The 19915-nt window shown below is 42.7% G+C and overlaps 1 protein-coding gene across 3 annotated transcripts in view; it reads left to right on the forward strand.

The window, feature by feature from the left end:
* CIT (citron rho-interacting serine/threonine kinase) overlaps positions 1-19915 on the forward strand; it is a 173811-nt gene that overhangs the window by 19160 nt on the left and 134736 nt on the right. For all 3 annotated transcript variants that reach the window (XM_055551014.1, XM_055551016.1, XM_055551015.1), the window contains exons 5-7: positions 3271-3372; positions 18707-18849; positions 19735-19828. In XM_055551014.1, coding sequence (XP_055406989.1) covers positions 3271-3372; positions 18707-18849; positions 19735-19828 — 339 coding nt within the window. The remainder of the gene's footprint in view (positions 1-3270; positions 3373-18706; positions 18850-19734; positions 19829-19915) is intronic.

Raw genomic sequence — 19915 nt, forward strand, 5'->3', positions numbered from 1 at the left:
GCAGAGATGAGAATCTGCTGAATTGACACCTGGGATGGAGCCAGTTTTCCTCTGCATCCCTAGTTTTAATTACTGTGGCATAGCCAGGAAGGTCTGAGCATGCTTTCTTGAACTGATATTGACTAATTTTGAAGATTGACAAGCTCCCTTGGGTTGCTTGATCATGTTTTTATAGTTGTATATTATTCAGAACCAACTTGGCCTTTTCACTAATGAATTTGAGATGATCTTTTGTGACCATCCACTGGGAATTCAGAGATGTGCATATCATGGGGTGAGTTAGATAGCCTTTGCTTTTGTACACATCTTATATATTTGTGTTGGGGGCCTCTGTACTTGATTTTTTTTTTTTTTTTGGTATTTGGTTTTAAAACAGGCCTCCGAAGAAATTAAATTGTTCTGTGGCTAGGGAGTTGCCAGTCTGAGAGGAGGTGAGAAGTTATCTTTCTGGTTGTGGTGTTTTTCTCTCTTTTTAAACAAGGCTGCTGCTCCCAGACGTTATTGATTCATTTGCAGTGTTTCTAGAGAGACGGCCATCAGCCTTGGTGTTCGAAGAGCAATTTATTAGTTACCCATGTTCGAGAGCACATCATGTGTCCGATAATGGACCCAGCTCTGTGGCAAGTCTGCAAAAGGAATCAAAGCTCCGTGGCTGTTAGTTTCAGGGTTTCAGCACAGCCTTGGAAAGTTGAGGAAAAATGGCAGATCCATAAAGCAGGCCCTTAGGAGCTAAAGCATCACAAAAGAGGGAGCAGTTAGCAAATTCACAAATGACAGAATGAGGAAAGGTGTGGGTGAGCCAGAGACAGGGCAGGTTCACACTGCTGAGAGGGAACATGGGTTCTGGGCAGGGAGAAGTGACGAGAATGTACCAGGTAGAAGTGTGCTGTTCTGGAGGTGTAAGTGCTAGAATGCTATGCAGATGTATGTGTTTGTGTGTGTTTAGAAGTTTAGAACAAATAGACTGGAAAATGAGGAGAAGTAAGGACATGGGAGTTGGGAGGAGGTGATTGGTGGGAAACCTCAAGAACTCCCTTCTGGCTACTGTGATAAAATATGCATCACATAAAATTTACCGCTTGAACTGTTCTGAGTGTACAGCTCTGTGGCATTAAGTACATCGGCAGTGTTGCATCACCATCACCACTGTCCAGCTTTAGAACTTTTTCATCATCCTAAATGAAACTCTGTACCCATTAAACAGTAACTCATCATCCCCCCCAAGAACCGGTTTTTGGAGTTGGAATTTAATTTGTGAGACGCTTGGGGTTCACATAGGCTTTTGGAAGCAGAAGGTTGGGATTGGGGTTTCAGCACTTCAGTGACTGTGTGACCTCTGGTCAAAGACAAAGCAGAGGGCAGGAAGCTGCTTGTCAGAATCTGAGAATGCTGTGTCTTTTGTTCAGGAATGAAATGTGGGCAACTTCATAGAACGATTACATGACAGGATGTGGCAGATCATTTGGAAGAGAGGTGTGGAAGATGCTCACTGAGCCTCCCAGCACCTAAGAAGCACCTGCCATCAGGCCACACCTACTAAGCACCTGTTGGGTCTGGTGTGTCCTAGGTCCTTGGAAGAGGCCTTAGATGTAGCCTTGTGCTCCTTATATTTCATATGGGCAATGGTGCATAGAAAAGGAAATGAATCCAGCACATTCCATACTGCAGGTGAGGGATAGAGACCCTCACTCAGCACATCCCATACCAGGTGAGGGATAGAGACCCTCACTCAGCACATCCCATACTGCAGGTGAGGGATAGAGACCCTCACTCAGCACATCCCATACTGCAGGTGAGGGATAGGGACCCTTGCCCAGGTGTGCTCCTCCGGGTGAATGACTTGAGTCACCCTGTGTGAGGTATATGCTGGGGGATTTAAAAATCTCACATACCCAGGAGCTAATTAAAGCCACCCACCCGTTCGTTACCTGAGCCATGCAGGACTATCACAGACAGGATGCTCTGTTCCTCTCATTGCATCCCAACAGGGGAGTCTCAGTTGCGGCTTGTCACATTCCTGAGGATGTCAGGTTGGTATCTGCTGCCCTTCAGTGCAAGTTACTCCTTTCCTCTTTGTAATTGCATATGTATTTTGGAAGGAGATACTTTCAAACTGGGGAAATACCTGTTTCTGATAAAACTTTCAACCCATCCATTTATTTATATCTGTATGCACTTGCGTTTGCCTGTCAATGAGTTATAATCCATTCCTATCAGTATATGTTTTTATACTCAAATTGTTCCCAAGTTGGCCAATGAGAATCTCTTCAGGTTGGCTTTTGTATATCCTTTTGACATATTCCCCATCTTTGAATTCTGTGTTACTTTCTGATACAAGATGTTTGGGCTCTTAAACTCACTTTACCTGCCCCAGCTCCACAGTCAGTCATTTCTCTGGGAGCCCTGCATTTTGTTATTTATTTATTTTTTTAAGTGGAAAACAGTATTTAGAGGCCAGGGTCTGGGCACGAGGTGTTCTCTTTGCTATCAGGATGTCATTGCTGCCAGACTCCATTCAGTGGACAAGGCCAGGAAATACATGTACGTGTATGCAGCATACCTACCTCATACACACGAACATTAACATCTGTATTTATTTCTGTATCTACTTGTGTATGTTGAAAACCATGTATTCACATCAGCATCTCCAAGTCCTCTCCAGCTTCATAAGGTTTGTTATCATTTTCACCCTTTCCATGTTTGTAACTCTGATATCACCCTCAATGTTTTTTACTTATTTAATGCACCTGTGTCCGTCCGTCAACTCTACCTTGACAGGCTCAGATGCTCTAGGTCATCTAGACCTAGATTGACTTCCTCACCATACGTGAGCCTTTGATACCCCACATTGGTCTGCTCCACATGTGGTTGCTTCCCTCCTCACCCTGCTCGGACCTGTCACCTTGTTCTGGACTACCATGGCTTTCCTTGTCACTTGTCATGGATGTTTATCTGGTTATTCTCCATCTCATGGTTTTAGGACTGAATTGCTCAGTAAGGGAAGATGAAGAGAAAGATTTAAATTTAAAAGATGTTGGTCAACTTCGAAGAAAGACATTAAGTAAATAACTGGACACTATTGTATGGATCTGGCAAAAATTGAGCAAAGTAGGCATAAGAATGAGATTTGTGGAATGTTGGACTATGTGATGGCTTTTTAAAAAAGAAACAAAACTAGGTATCAGTTTAAGCTTAAAGGGAGAACAAAGAGCATTTCCCCCATCACACTTAGTTCTTTATAATTGTCTTAATAGTTTCTATTCCTCCTAGGTCTCATATTTTGAGGAAGAACAGAACATATTATCTCGGAGTACAAGTCCTTGGATCCCCCAGTTGCAGTATGCCTTTCAGGACAAAAATAACCTTTATCTGGTGAGTCTTTCCATCCATCTCTGTAGAATTAGCCTAGTGTTGCAATAATCAGATAGCACGGCTGTGTAATTGAATGTGGTTCTTGGCCACATGGCCCATGACACTTTTCATTCATTCTCATGCTCTCCTGCCTTTCAGGTGTCTTCTTGTTCTTGTCCTAAAGATGAAGACCTGATCTATTTAGAAACAGCCCCATTTATTGCTGGATATTGCAGCTATGGCTCAAAGGGCAATAAAGAGAAGTCATTTATTGGCAATAGTCTGATAGTACCTTTAACAAAATCTTACTTTAAATTTTAAAAATTGAGATAGAGCATGGTTATTATAAGAAAATGCAAACACTGAGGAAATGTATGAAATAAAAGAGAACATGCTTGACCTTTCTCGCTAATTGCTGTCCCCGGGGAAACACATGTTAATGGTTATGTATGTTCGTTCTGGCTCTTAACCGTGAGTTGTGGAAAGAATATTTCTGTGCCTGTGCCTATCACACATGTATATAGTTTGTTTCACAAAAATGGTGTGTTACTGTCTACTCTGCTCTTCAACTTCCTTTTTGCCTTTCAGTAATTTCTCCCTGACATCTTTTCATGTCAGTGCATGCAGATCTGCATTGTTTTTTTGAGCAGCACCATGGTTTTCACATGACGTGCATGTAGTATAACTTACAGAATGTTAAAATTCATTTTGGGGCCTTGTTTAGGTTCTTAGGGATTTAGATTCCTAAAGTTAAAGGTATCTTAGAAGCAAGTTTCGGGGAAGGCAATGGCACCCCATTCCAGTACTTTTGCCTAGAAAATCCCATGGGCGGAGGAACCTGGTAGGCTGCAGTCCATGTGGTCACGAAGAGTTGGACACGACTGAGCAACTTCACTTTCACTTTTCACTTTCATGCATTGGAGAAGGAAATGGCAACCCACTCCAGTGTTCTTGCCTGGAGAATCCCAGGGACGGGGGAGCCTTGTGGGCTGCTGCTTCTGGGGTCGCACAGAGTCGGACACGACTGAAGCGACTTAGCAGCAGCAGCAGCAGCAGAAGCAAGTTTTGTTCTTGATTCAGCCCTTAGAACAAGACTATCCTATTACGTTGAATGGAGATAAACTTTTATAGAGCTCACATCAGAGAAGAGGGTAAGAGATGGATGCCTATTTGTTTTGAATCTTCACTGGGCATTTTGGGGGGACTTCACTGGTGGCTCAGATGGTAAAGAATCTGCCTGCAGTGCAGGAGACCTGGGTTTGATCCCTGAGTCAGGAAGATCTCCTGGAGAAGGGATTGGCAACCCACTCCAGTATTCTTGCCTGGAGAATCCTATAGACAGAGGAGCTTGGCAGGCTACAGTCCATGGGGTTGTGAGAGTCAGACACGACTGAGCAACTAACACTAGGAAAACTCACCACCTTTATTTCTGATCTGGAATAAACAGTTTATTTGCCTTGGTTTCATCTTAGTTGGGAACCAGTACCGGTGGGGAGGCTCCTTCTGGTCCCACCCTGCCTTCTGAGCAAGGGTATTCTCACATGGATATGCTGGGAGACTGGACTTGTGCTCACCATGCGATCCTTCAGAGCCATCGCCATGCCTATGGCTGTATGTCCTGAAACTTCTTTTTCTTGAATATTGTCCTGGAAGCTTTCCTTCCTTGAAACCTGGAGCTTGAAGCCCTGACCTTTACAAATGACCTTGGTGTGTTTCTAGGCTCATTGGTGTCCTAGGACATTTGTTGGATATGGTAATATTTGTCCTGTGCTATGTATGTCTTGTGGAGCCCCTCGTATTTGGATGTATTAACAGATTTACTCATTATCTTTTAGAAAAGCAATTCCTTTGACACAGTAGGTTCTTTGTTCATTATTGTTGTTTTGGATATTTTTAACTAGAGCTCTGCAAATGATACAGAACATCAGCTCGGGAGCATAAGGTTTGTTTATGAGGCTACACAGGCAGTCCCAGAGCTGGGAAGGGCTCTAATTTTTGGTGAAAGTTGAGAATCCACCATTTTCTGGTCTGCCTTGCACTGCTCCAAAAACTTTACCATTCTCTTCCTCTGAGTTGAAGAGCTCAACTTTTTTTTTTTTTTTTTAATCTTATTTATTTTATTTTTTGACTGTGGTGGGTCTTCATTGCTGTGCAGGCTTTTCTCCATTTGTGGTGAGCAGGGGCTACTTTCTGGCTGCAGTGTGCATGCTTCTCATGGCGGTGGCTTCTCTTGGAGCTCAGCCTTTTTGATCTCCAGTCTCATGCAACTTCTTAATAGTTCAGTTCAGTTGCTCAGTCGTGTCCGACTCTTTGCGACCCCATGAACTGCGGCACGCCAGGCCTCCCTGTCCATCACCAACTCCCGGAGTTTACTCAAACTCACGTCCATCGAGTCGGTGATGCCATCCAGCCATCTCATCCTCTGTCGTCACCTTCTCCTCCTGCCCTCAATCTTTCCCAGCATCAGGGTCTTTGCAAATGAGTCAGCTCTTCACATCAGGTGGCCAAAGTATTGGAGCTTCAACTTCAACATCAGTCCTTCCAATGAACACCCAGGATTGATCTCCTTTAGGATGGACTGGTTGAATCTCCTTGCTGTCCAAGGGACTCTCAAGAGTCTTCTCCAACACCATAGTTCAAAAGCATCAATTCTTCGGTGCTCAGCTTTCTTTATAGTCCAACTCTCACATCCATACATGACCACTGGAAAAACCATAGCCTTGACTAGACGGACCTTTGTTGGCAAAGTAATGTCTCTGCTTTTGAATATGCTGTCTAGGTTGGTCATAACTTTCCTTCCAAGGAGTAAAGTGTCTTTTAATTTCATGGCTGCAATCACCATCTGCAGTGATTTTGGAGCCCAGAAAAATAAAGTCAGCCACTGTCTCCACTGTTTCCCCATCTATTTCCCATGAAGTGATGGGACCGGATGCCATGATCTTAGTTTTCTGAATGTTGAGCTTTAAGCCAACTTTTTCACTCTCCTCTTTCACTTTCATCAAGAGGCTCTTTAGTTCTTCTTCACTTTCTGCCATAAGGGTGGTGTCATCTGCATATCTGAGGTTATTGATATTTCTCCTGGCCATCTTGATTCCAGCTTGTGCTTCTTCCAGCCCAGCATTTCTCATGATGTTCTCTGCATATGAGTTAAATAAGTAGGGTGATAATATACAGCCTTGATGTACTCCTTTTCCTATTTGGAACCAGTCTGTTGTTCCATGTCCAATCACTGTTTAAAAAAAAAAAGTGATCACTGTTGAAGTACTTTGGAACTTTCACACTATTATGGTAAGTTTTGGTAGAGGTGATGACAGATTCTGAGTGTTCTAGGTGAAGGAACTCACATTAGTGAGGACTAGTGGTTCAGCCCCAAATGGCAAGTCCCTGCTCGTTTCTGGAGGGAAGCCATCTTCTGCTTGTCTTTGGAATGGCCAGTGAGGATGATCAGCGGGGACCTGGGAGTAACACTTGTAGTTTTCTTCACGTTGATTGTAGTTGTTTTTTTTCTTTCCCCACCACTCAACAGTTTTTACAGCACATCTTTAAGGGGGTAACATTTGGGCATTTTGAGAATTTTAAACTCTTTGGTTTCACTCTGTTTATCCTTACTAATTGGCTCTGTTACAGTAGTGAGAACCTTCCCATTTTTTCCTTAATTACGGATTTAATTGCTGTGGATTCTGTTTGGATATAGCTTGTCTGGAATACCTTGTGCTTTGGGAATATCTACCATTCCTCTGCTAGGACAGCCTTCCGTCGGTGGGGGTCTTCAGGTTGTGGGGCTTCCGTCTGGATCCTGACACCAGCACTGACATTCTTAGCTGAAGATGGTCTTCTTAGTTTTTCTGCCCACCATCTTGCAAGATGGGACTGATCTCAAAGTGACTGTTTTCTGAAGTTCTGGTTGCCTCAGCACCTCAGTACCTGGCTACAAGAACGTTTTTATGCCATTCTTAAGTAGCTCCATTAGGTATAATTATCGCTGGGTATTTGGTAATCTGGTGATTATTTCCTTGCCTACATTTTCTTTTCCAGCACTTTGGTACTTTGAAATAAAATGCTTGCTAAGGGTACAGTTTTCATATGAGAAATCCAAGCTTAGCATAGGACTTAAGATATGATAGATTCACTATCTCTTATCTGCAATTCTGAAATACCCAGTGCTCTGAATAACCTCAGGTTATTTTATTGCTTATTTGGCAGAAGACCTGACTTGAACTCTGTAGCAAAACTTGACCCGAACTCCTATTTATTCCCTTTAGTGCAACTATTCATCCATTTTGCTGCAAATTATGAATCTGTGTGATTACAGGGTGCTATCCCAGGTCCTACCTGAGGGTGTTACATAAAGCATATGCAACATTTTACCCTCCTAAAATTTGAATATTTCTGAATCTGGAGACACGTTCTGCCTGTGGTAAGATAAGGGGACTGTAGATCTGTATTTGCTTTGTAAAGCACTGAAATTCCCCTGTGCCTATAGATGATTAAACTTTTGAAATTTGGGGAGACCTACAAATCACAGTAAACTCCCCTGGCAGTTAAATATTAATGTATAATGCAATTGGAGTTTAATTGAAGATACAGTTAAAATCAGTGACATAGCAGCACTATTTGCAATAGCTAAGACATGGAAGTAACGTAAGTGTACACCAACAGATTAATGGACAAAGATGTGGTATGTATACACAGTGGAATACTATCCAGCTGTAAAAAAGAATGAAATAATGTCATTTGCAGCAATATGGATGGACCTAGAGATTATCATACTAAGTGACATAAGTCAGAGAAAGAAAAATATTGTATGTTACTGCTTCTAAGTAGAATCTAAAATCATGGTACAAATGAACATATTTAAAAAACAAATAGATTCATAGACATAGAAAACAAAGATGGTTATCAAAAGAGAAAGGGGAAGAGGAGGGATAAACTGAGAATTTGGGATTAACAGATACACACTACTATGGATAAAATATATAGTCAGCAAGGACCTACTGTATAGCATAAGGAATTATATTCAATATCTTATAATAACCTATGATGAAAAAGGATCTGAAAAAATACGTATACTTTCTCCACGCTCTTGCCTCTTTCCCTGTTTACCTTGTTAACTCTTGTTTCTCCTTCTGGGCTCGAGTCAGATGTTACTTCCTCCAGAACCCCTTCTTGGACCTGTGGGAGGGACACCCCTCTGCTGTGTGCTCAGAGCAGCCTGAACTTGCTCTTGGTGAGTGGATGGCAGTTGCCTTCACCAGGCTTCAGCCTCCATCAGAGTGATGATATCTCCCTGGCTTCTAGTAGAGCTTCCACAGGTTGTCGCTTAAGAAATATTTATTGGTTGGATGCATGATTAATTTCATAGAAATTTGATTTACAGACAGTGTACTTACAGCCCTATGGAAGTTGTATTATGTTAATGTTGTTTAGTCGCTTCCCAGGTGGCACTAGCAGTAAAGAATCCACCTGCCAATGCAGGAGATGCAGGAGACTTGGGTTCAGTCCCTGGGCAGGAAGATCCCCTGGAGTAGAAAGTGGCTACCTGATCACCAGTATTCTTGCCTGGAAGATTACATGGATGGAGGAGCCTGATAGCTTACAATCCATGGGATCACAGAGAGTCGAACACAACTGAGCGACTAAGCACAGCACAGTCCCTAAATCGTGTCTGACTCTTTTTTGACCCCATGGACTGTAGCCTGCTAGGCTCCTCCATCTATGTGATTTCCTAGGCAAGAATACTAGAGTGGGTTGCCATTTCTTTCTCCAGGGGAATCTTCCTGACCCAGGGATCACACCTGTGTCTCCTATATTGGCAGGTGGATTCTTTACTCCTAAGTCACTTGGGAAACCTGTTGAGTTAATAGTATGAGTTTTTTTTCTCCGAAGTATGCTGTTGAAGACAGGTCCACTGAAATTTTTTAAAATTTGATTTGCAATGCAAGGAAATTGAACTTGGATCTTTTTGAGTTTTGATGGTTAAAAATTTCCCATTCATAGTTACACACCAGTGAGTGTGGCTTACCAGGTTTTACTATAGAAAATCCTAGCAAAGTCCGTCTTAACGTCTGGTCGCGTATCCTGGCAGGTGGCCCACAGAAGCTGTACTTTGTTGATCTGGTTCATGATGAAATCTGTTCCATTCTGTTTAACAGATGCCTTCCCCAATGTCCTTCCATGAAGGAGCTGCCGGTCTCCACAAAGAAAACATTGTTCTGCAACTCATCACTTGTAGTGTTGTATCTAAATTCTTTGTGCGATTCATAAAGCTTTCTAACTTGTGCTGATATTTTCATACTGTAGGTCTTTTCAGGCTGCCCATGCTCTGAGCCTATTACTGACTCACAAATCTATTTTCCTTTTTGTGACCTTACATGAGCTTCCTTCTGTTCATTCCCAAAGTTTTCTTCCTCCTAGTTGCACACAGGGATTTATTAGTTAAGGTATAGGCTTAGGTCATGTAACAAAGAAACCCTCAAATACAGTCCAGACTGGTGGGCAGCCTGTTGTACATGATGATTCCTTCCTGTGGCTTCCTGCGCCTTAGGATGTTGTCCTCTTTGACACGCTTAAAGTTGGACCATTTCATGTCTATATGTTCCATGTGGCTGGGAGGAGAAAAGAGCAGAAAGGCAGAGCAAGCAAAGTCCTTCTACACAGGATGAGTCAGAAGTGGGACGCATCACTTCCTCTCACGTCTTGTTGACCAGAACTTTGTCATGCCTGTACACGTCTGTACTGTCTCACTGCGTGGCCTCTTACTGCTGTGGGAGAAGGAAAGAATGGATTTGGGGGATCAGTTAGAGTCTGGCCCAGAGGTTAAAACAGCTCCTTTTGTAGATTAACAGATGGGGTTAGACACGAGGCCCCCGAGCTCCACCTCCCATGGTCTTCCTTTATTACGTTTATACTGTCACATCCAAAACCGTTTCTAACACAACCATGTTCGGATGTCCTGCTTGGGTTTGGTTCTTTACATTTCTTGTCTTGCTTTTAACCCATGGGGATACCATTTTGTGGATACTTCCCTTCCTACGTAGGAGTCATGTGAAGGGGGACTCTTCTGGGCAGTGGCCCCAGGGACTGTCTGATCACCAGCCTCTGCCATCATTGGGGGTGGGAGAGGGTTAACGAATACTGCTTCTTTGTTTATTTTATTTGAGTGAAATACGGCAGCTTAGGATCATTTTGACAGCGAGACATGTGCTGTTTTGATCTCTTGGGTAAGATGATCCAGTTTTAGGCATGTCTCAAAACTCACCAGTGCTGCCGCTTCACAAGCCAGCTGCCCATTGGAAGGAAGCTGTTACTTAGAATATAGGTTCCTTTTATTCTGTTCCTTGCTTGGTCTCTCCGGAGTCATTGGCCTTTTCAGCTTCAATTTTCTCATTGGCGAAATGAGATATTAATACGTCTTATTGACTCCAATTTGATTGCTGAGTGTGTTATTGCCTCAGGGGGTTCTTTGAGTTCTCAGTGCCTTTGAAGTAGTGGTTCTGCGTGTTGGTCTTTTGAGGCATATTTCAGAGGCGTGCATTTAGAGTTTCACCATTCTGGAGACTATAGTTATGTTGTCCTGATTTGCCTGGCCCCAGTCTTCAGCATTGCTGATCCAGTAGGTCTTGCGGGGTGGGGCCCGAGTTCATATTTCTCATCGGGTCCCAGACCCCACTTTGAGAACCAATGACCTACAGCCATAGCTAGTTTCTGGTTACCGCTTCTTCCTTGTGCTTCTTTAGTCATAGTGTGCACATCCGAGACCCCTTTCCTTACCCTCTCAGGCCAACGAATGGTGCCTACTCCCCTGCTGTTGATCGCCCCGGGGTGTTCAGCATCTGGTGTTCGTTTCCTTTAACCTTTCCTACACCTCTACACATAGCCCTTTCCTCAGTTCATGACCTCAAATCACCTAGTTTGAGTATGGGGTCAGCTTCCCGCCAAGACTCTGGATGATTTGATGCTCAATGAGGATTTTTGAATAGAAGGATGACCCAGGCTGGGATTCATACTTTCTGACGTAAAGGGCCTTCTCTCTTTTTCTCTTGGTCACCTTGCCCTTCAAGAAGAAGAATTTAGGGTTTGTGCCAGGGGCTTCTCTCCTTAGAGTATCCATCCTGTCCTCCCCTGAGCCAAAGATCAGGAACACTGGGCAGGGCGGGTGACGATGCCAGTAGCAACCTTAACATTTTCATGGCACTTGCAGTCACGCTGATTGTAGTGCAGGCATTTCAAGGACATGATTCTAAGAGGCGGCCAGCACAGTATGCCTTTAACGACACCAGTATGCAAATTGGGATAGAATGCAAAGAACTATTATAAATCTACCCCCATATGTACACACATACATGCAAGCCTATGTGTGTGTATGCACACATACACATTTTTCCTTCGTTTCAAATACAACGCACCTGATGGGAATTGCTATCCCAGCACTTGGGTAGAGATGCAAACACCAAGAGAGAAGCTGCCGCTTCTTCCAAACTAAACACATGTAAGATCTGCCCTTTAATTAGCATCTGCAGCTGCTGCCATCAGAAAGGTCTGTCTCTTGTCAGCCGGGACGTCTTTGCTTTAAAAGAGCAAGTCCATTATAGCTCCAAGCCAGGCTGGTCTGTCAGCTGCTGTGCTTTCTCTGCCATCCGCAGGGCTGTCACAGTGTTCAGGGCTGTTTTACTGTAGGGCTTTTTTGCATCCTCCTGGCTCCCTGGCCTCTATTACCATGCCTTAGTGATCACTGTTGAGGTGACCTGCAGGGAGATCTCCTATTTTTGCAGGGATGCAGGATGGTTGCTTCAGTGCGGGTGGACTGGTCATGTTTCAGCCCTTTGCTCTCAGTGATCTTGTCCTAATATGCGGAATGGCTCCAGGTAACCGCTGGAAAATTATAAGCAGCAGAAGTGAGGGCTGTATTCAGGCTAGGTTTCATACCAGGGCGTCTCTTCTGTAGAATCTTCTCACTTGATTGGAGTAGTGACCCATGTTGCCCCTGTGGCCTCATCAGCATCGCGTCTTAATACAGTGCTGCATCGCAGTCACCCCAGAAGCTCCTTGAAATGCAGATTCTTGGCCCCCACCTGTGGAGCTTGATCCATGAAGAAGTTGATCCATGGAATCCACATTTTTTGGCAAGCTCCCTCAATGGTTGGGATGAGAAAGAGACATACTTTATAATAAACCCGCTAGTATTACTGAATTTTTTTTTCCAGTTCTTTTTCATTCTACCTGAATTCCAGCTCCATGAAAGCAGGGATTTTTGTCAGTTTTTGTCACTGCTGTTTTTCTATTAATAATATCTAGAATAGTGCCTGGCACATAATAGGCACTCAGATATTTATGTGGATGAATGTGTTTTATCCTTTTTTAAAAGAAGTGTTTCTCCAGGTGATTCTGGTGTATAGACAGGCTTGAGAAGCCCTGCCCTAGAGGACTTGCCAGTTTTTTTTCTTGGGTTAGAAGTCACTTTTCCAGGGAGGATCCATGTCTCTCTGGGCATCTCTGAATAGTAAAAGTCAGGGATGGAGTCCTTTTAGGGGACAAGTTCAGATGCTGTGAATGATCTGTTTGGTACAACCTGGGTGGTGACTTTGGTCTAACGTGTTCATTGTGTTCTGTTCTGCTGACCTTGGTCTTTGGTTTATAGTATGTCATTTGGTATGAAGACTTGAAAACTCTTGGTGTGAGACTTGATGATGCTTTCAGAGCTCCTTTTTTTTTTTTCTTTTTAATTGAAGTGTAGTTGATTTACAATGTTGTGTTAAGTTCTGCTGTACAGCAAAGTGATTCAGTTATACTTATGTACGAGTACATTTTTATAATATTCTTTTCCATTATGGTTTATCATAGGATTGACTATAGTTCTCTGTATTATATAATAGGATCTTGTTATTTATCCATTCTATATATAACAGCCTATGTCTGCTAACCCCAACCTCCCATTCTATGTCTTCCCCCACCGCACGTCAACCACCATTCTGTTCTTTATGTAATATGATTCTGTATTTGTTTCATAGACAGGTTTAGTTGTGTCATAGTTTAGATTCAACATATAAGTGATATCATATGCTATTCATCTTTGTCTGACTGACTTCTTCACTTAGTATGATAATCTCTAGTATGTTACTGCAAATGGCATTATTTCATTCTTTTTTATAGCTGGGTAGTACTCCATTGTTGGAGAAGGCAATGGCACCCCACTCCTGTACTCTTGCTTGGAAAATCCCATGGACGGAGGAGCCTGGTGGGCTGCAGTCCATGCTAACTGTTAGACATGACTGAGCGACTTCACTTTCACTTTTCACTTTCCTGAATTGAAGAAGGAAATGGCAACCCACTCCAGTGTTCTTGCTTGGAGAATCTCAGGGACGGGGGAGCCTGGTGGGCTGCCGTCTATGGGATCACACAGAGTCGGACACAACCGAAGTGACTTAGCAGCAGCAGTACTCCATTGTGTGTGTATACACACACATACACACACACACACTATATCTTCTTTATCCATTTATCTGTCAACAGGAATTTAGGTTGTTTCCACGTCTGGATTGTTGTGAATAGTGCTGCTGTGGGCATAGGGGTGCATGTATCCTTTTGAATTAGAGTTTTGTCTGGATATATGCCAAGGAGTGGGATTGCTGGATCAAATGGCAACTCTATTTTTAGTTTTCTGAGGAACCTCCATACTGTTTTCCATAGTAGCTGCACTAACTTATGTTCCCACCGACAGTGTAGAAGGGTTCCCCTTTCTGGAAACTCTTGATTTGGTATCATTTTTTTTTTTGTAAATTAATTAATTTTAATTGAAGATTAATTACAGTATTGTAGTGGTTTTTGCCATACATTCACATGAATCAGCCATGGGTGTACATGTGTCCCCCATCCTAAACCCCCTCTCCCACCTCCCTCCCCATCCCATCCCTCAGGGTCATCCCAGTGCACTGGCCCTGAGCGCCCTGTCTCATGCATCGAACCTGGACTGGCCGTCTATTTCACATATGGTAATATACATGTTTCAATGCTATTCTCTCAAATCATCCAACCCTTGCCTTCTCCCACAGAGTCCAAAAGTCTGTTCTTTACATCTGTGTCTCTTTTGCTGTCTCGTATAGGATCATTGTTACCATCTTTCTAAATTCCATATATATGCGTTAATATACTGTATTGGTGTTTGGCTTCCCTGGTAGCTCAGCTGGTGAAGAATCCGCCTGCAATGCAGGAGACTCCTGTTTGATTCTTGGGTCAGGAAGGTCTGATGGAGAAGGAATAGGCTACTCACTCCACTGTTCTTGGGCTTCCCTGGTGCCTCAGCTGGTAAAGAATCTGCCAGATGGTGATTGCAGCCATGAAATTAAGAGACGCTTGCTCCTTGCAAGAAAAGCTATGACAAACCTAGACAGCATATTAAAAAGTGAGACACTACTTTGCTGACAAAGGTCCATCTAGTCAAAGCTATGGTTTTTCCAGTAGTCATGTATGGATGTCAGAGTTGGACCATAAAGAAAGCTGAGCGCTGAAGAATTGATGCTTTTGAACTGTGGTGTTGGAGAAGACTCTTGAGAGTCCCTTGGACTGCAAGGAGATCAAACCAATCCATCCTAAAGGAAATCAGTCCTGAATGAATATTGGAAGGACTGATGGTGAAGCTCCGATACTTTGCCCACCTGATGTGAAGAACTGACTGATTGGAAAAGACCTTGATGCTGGGAAAGATTGAAGGCAGGACAAGAAGGGGACAACAGAGGATGAAATGGTTGGATGGCATCACTGACTTGATGGACATGAGTTTGACCAAGCTCTGGGAGTTGGTGATGGACAGAGAAGCCTGGCGTGCTGCAGTCCATGGGATCACAAAGAGTCAGACATGACTGAGTGACTGAACTGACTTGAAAGTCTAAAAGTGTTTTCTGAAAGTGTCCGAGTCCTGGTTCTTTATTATTTCTTTAGACTCAAGAGCAAAACTGATGAAGTTTGGTATCACCACACACAAGTTGTCTTCCCTTGGGTTCCATTCATCCCAGGGTGAGTGACTGTACCTCAGTAGGATAGTTTGGGGATGGGGGTCACATCGTGGGTAGCCAAATTTAGCCAGTAAGTGCCTAAACTAAGTTCTTCTGATGGTGTGCAGTTGGGATGTTCAGTAGTTTTCTGGCAGTCCAGAATCTTGTTGGAAGGTCAAATTTGATTAGGTTCTTTGATAAGGAGTTTTGTTATTTAGTATGTCTTTCTTGACTTCATGCTGTAGAGCCTCCTGCCTAGTAGCTGTTGTCATTTTTGTTGCTTATTTTCTTAATGAGCCGTTTTCAAGAAATGGAAAGTTGTTTGACCAGTAGAAAAGACTAATCTAGTTTGGGCAGGGATTTTCAGCTCAGGAATTTGGATTTTCTGGATAGAAGCAAAGCTTACATATGTTTTTGCCTTTCTAAGAGATGGTTCTGATTGTCTGAACTACTTTTCATTGTCATTACAGATAGAATTTTGTTTAAATATTTATTTGGCTGTGTCAGATCTTAGTTGCAGCATGCAGGATCTTTAGTTGCAGCACTTGAGCTCTTAATTAGTGCATGTGGGATCTAGTTCCCTGACCAGGGATCATACCTGGGCCCCTTACAATGGAGTGTGGAGTCTTAGCCACTGGACAACCAGGGAAGTTCCACAGATAGAATCTTAGTGGCCAGCAGCTGCTCTGTGTTTGACTTTCTCAGTCTTAAACTTGCAAGCCATTCTGTTTTCTTCACGTCTTTAATAGAGCCGGATCAGAAAATTTGTAAGTGCACCATGTCGTCATAAATACGCATTGTTCCTATTTTAAGACATTTTGGTTCTAAAAGCATGAGTACTTCTGTTATTATCTGCAATATTTTTTTGCATGTGGATATTTAAGACCTTTTTAATGGCAGTATATATATTTAAAACAGACGTAAAAAAATTAACATTCACCCACATGCCCAGAGCGTGTGGAGAAGCAGGTTGGGATGTGTGGGTGAGCAGTAGGCAGCCAGGTGCCTTCCGCGGGCTCTTCGAGGACTGGGACAAGCAGCTTACATCTGCCTAGAATTTGGGGGAAATAAAGTCTGCATTTTAGCTGATGCTCGTTCTCAGCATTGCTGTCCTTGTTAGTTCATAATGGAAACTTCATTTTCAAATTGTCCGGTATCTGGTTGAGTATCTGCTACGTGTAAGGTGCCAGGTGACGAGGGGCCCTTGGGGAGGACATGCAAATTCCTGGTTCCTCCTGAGGTCCCTGGTGTCTGTTAACCTGGTGTTGGGCAGAGACTATACTGACCAGCCTGAGGCCTCTGGGGACATGTGCAGCTGCTCCATGTCTGACTTGGCTAGAGCCTTCTTCTAATTCTGGACTGAAAGCAAACAGGAATTTGGAGGAGGATGGAGATAATTCACATCCTGTAGTTGGCTTCTATAATGCAGTGGTTTGAGAGATTTGTGTCTGTGTGTGCTAAGTCGCTTCAGTCATGTCCGATTCTTTGCGACCATATGGACTATAACCTCCCAGGCTCCTCTGTCCATGGGGTTCTCCAGGCAAGAATACTGGAGTAGGTTGCCATGCCCTTCTTTAAGGGATCTTCCTGATGCGGGGATCGAACCCGCATCTCTCAGGTCTCCTGAATTGGCAGGCAGGTTCTTTACCACCAGTGCCACCTGGGAAGCCTTTGAGAAATTTAGTGTTTTTTAAAAGCTTTTAAGAACTTGCGTCTTTCCAGAAAGGGTTTGACACAACTTGAAAGACACACACACACCCACATATATATATAGACATATAGATAAAATGGGAAATCAGAGCAAAGGACAGAAGGAGAGCTTAGGAAGTGTTGGCATGATTGCAAAGATGGTCAAAATGGGTCCCAGCTTCTCCTAGCCAGAGTGAAAAGGATAGTGCCATGAATTCAGGGCAAGGAAAGGACTTGAACGGTAGTGGAGGATCTTGCGGGCACTAGGCACAGTCTTATCCCCATTTTACAGAGGACAAAACTGAAAGGCAGAGAGTCACTGGGCTGAGACTTGAAACCTGCTGGGGACGAGCCTTGAAGCCTCTGGAATGTCAATCTGTTATCAGGAGGTGGAAGAATTTTGGTTTCTTCAGGTGGAAGACATCTTTTGCTAATGCAACATTTTCTCTAAGGCTGTACTTTATATTCTTCCAGTTTTTTCCCCCCCTATGTATATAATAACAAATATAATAAATACTTTTTCAATCACAAAAAGTTTTAGTGTATCCTGTTTAGGGCATCACTTATCATGGGTAGCTTTCCATGGCAGAATGACTACATCAAATCCATTTTTTTTTTTTTAAGATTTCTTTTTTTGGGGTATGTGTACCATTTTTAAAGTCTTTATTGAATTCGCTACAATATTGCTTTGGTTTTTTGGCTCCAAGTCCTGTGGGATCTAAGCTTCCCAACCAGGGATCAAACTTGCACCCCCTGCACTGGAAGGTGAATTCTTAACCACTGGACCTCTAAGGACGTCCCATCCATTCATTTTTAATATCTGCATCTTAACCTATTGTTTAGATGTATCATATTTTAGCAGTCTCTTAGTGATGGCTATTTGATTTCCAGGGTTTCTTTTTCCCATATTACAAACAATTCTGCAGTGAATCTCTTTATTGACAAACTATTGCAAATTCCTATGAAGTAAATGGTCAGAAATAGAATTACTGGTTCAAAGGGTATATATTTACATTTAAAAGTTAAAAAAAAATTTAAATTGGATAATTGCTTTACAGAATTTTGTGGTTTTCTGTCATACAACAAGATTCAGCCATATGTATGCCCATGTCCCCTCCCTCCCCAACCTCCCTCCCCATCCCACCCTTCTAGCTTGTCACAGAGCCCTTGTTTGAGAGTTAAATTTTTAACAGAAGTGGTCAGATTACCTTCCAAACTGTTTAAGGAAAAGATTGTATCATGTTTATTGTCTACCTCCTATATTCTGTCTGGTGCTGAGAGGAATGCAGAAAGGTTTACAGAAAGAGGGTTTGTTGCCCTCCAGGAGTCTCCATCTATGCTGTGCATCTAATCAATCCTAGGGACTGTCTGGGGTGTCGACCTGGGTGGGTGGGTGAGTGGGTGGATTTAATTCAGCTTTTCAAACTTGCCTTGCAAACCCTGTGCATGGTGTTTAGGAGGTGTCTTTATTGTATTGATTCTCTTGGGTAACGGCTGTAATTTCCTTAGGGCAGGGACCTCATCCTACATGAGACTTACAGTGTGTCTCACACATCTTCATAGCTTTGTGAAGAAATTGTAATTATAACATGTCAGGCAGTATTCGAGGATCTAATTGAGAACATTTCCTTTTTTTGGGGGGGTATATGAAGAATGAATAATTTTGGCATTCTGTACAGGTCATGGAATATCAGCCTGGAGGGGATTTGCTGTCACTTTTGAATAGATATGAGGACCAATTAGATGAAAATATGATTCAGTTTTACCTAGCTGAACTGATTTTGGCTGTCCACAGCGTTCATCAGATGGGATATGTACATCGGTAAGTGAGACTCTGGTAGTCTACTGAGAATTTACCTGTATCACCTAAGACTTCCTAAAATGGAGTGAGTGATTTCAGCATCAAAATAATTCTTCATCCAGTTTTTAGCCAGTCTTCACCAATAATTGGCTTAAGGCAAATTGTGCAAAATGGCAGATGTTTCTGCTTACCCATTCAACAATGAAATAGATCTAAAATTGTAGTGTTCTTACATTTGCTAGTAAGATCTGTTAATGTGGCTAATAAGAGGAGCTCTTAAGTTCTTTGGGTGCTATGGTAGGAAAACCAAATTTAATTTGCACAAGGAAGAGGCCTACCACACAGAAACAGAAGACAATGTAGTCTTCTTACCTCGCTTGTTAGTAATCGACAAATGTGTTCTCCCAAATCGTCAATTGGAAAATGTTTCTTTACATCTTCATTAAAATGTAAATTTTATGAGCATCTGAGAATGTTGTGGGAATGGAATGCTGGTTAGACCAGGAACCACAAAATCCTGAATAGAGTTTGGTTTTTTTCCCATTGACTAGCCATATGACCATGAGCAAACCCCTTAGCTTCTTGTGGCCTTAGTTTTCGTAATATAAAATGTGTGTCTTGAGGAGAACTAATCCATCTAATAACAGGTATTTGTTCCCTTTCCTTTTCTGCTTCCCTCCCTCCCCCTCCCTCCCCCTCCCTCCCTTCCTCCCTCTATTCTTTCTCTTTCTTTTACTTAAATTTGTTTTTTAAAATGCTTATTACATATGTCCAACAGTAGGGAGGTCTGTATGGCAAAACCATAGACACTAAGATTCTTGGCTAAATCACGATCCTGGGTCTGCAGTTGCTTGATGATTGGCATGGAGAAGACAACACTAATTTATGGCCTTGATTTCCATACAGAGACATCAAGCCCGAGAACATCCTCATTGACCGAACAGGACACATCAAGCTGGTGGATTTTGGATCAGCTGCTAAAATGAACTCAAATAAGATGGTAACAAAATAGAATAAGATAACTTAATAGAACTTATACTACAAAGTGTTCTGAGGTCCTCATAAGTTTGGAAAATATGGGATAAAG

Source organism: Bubalus kerabau, chromosome 16 (assembly GCF_029407905.1).
Source record: "Bubalus kerabau isolate K-KA32 ecotype Philippines breed swamp buffalo chromosome 16, PCC_UOA_SB_1v2, whole genome shotgun sequence".
Lineage (NCBI taxonomy): Eukaryota > Metazoa > Chordata > Mammalia > Artiodactyla > Bovidae > Bubalus > Bubalus kerabau.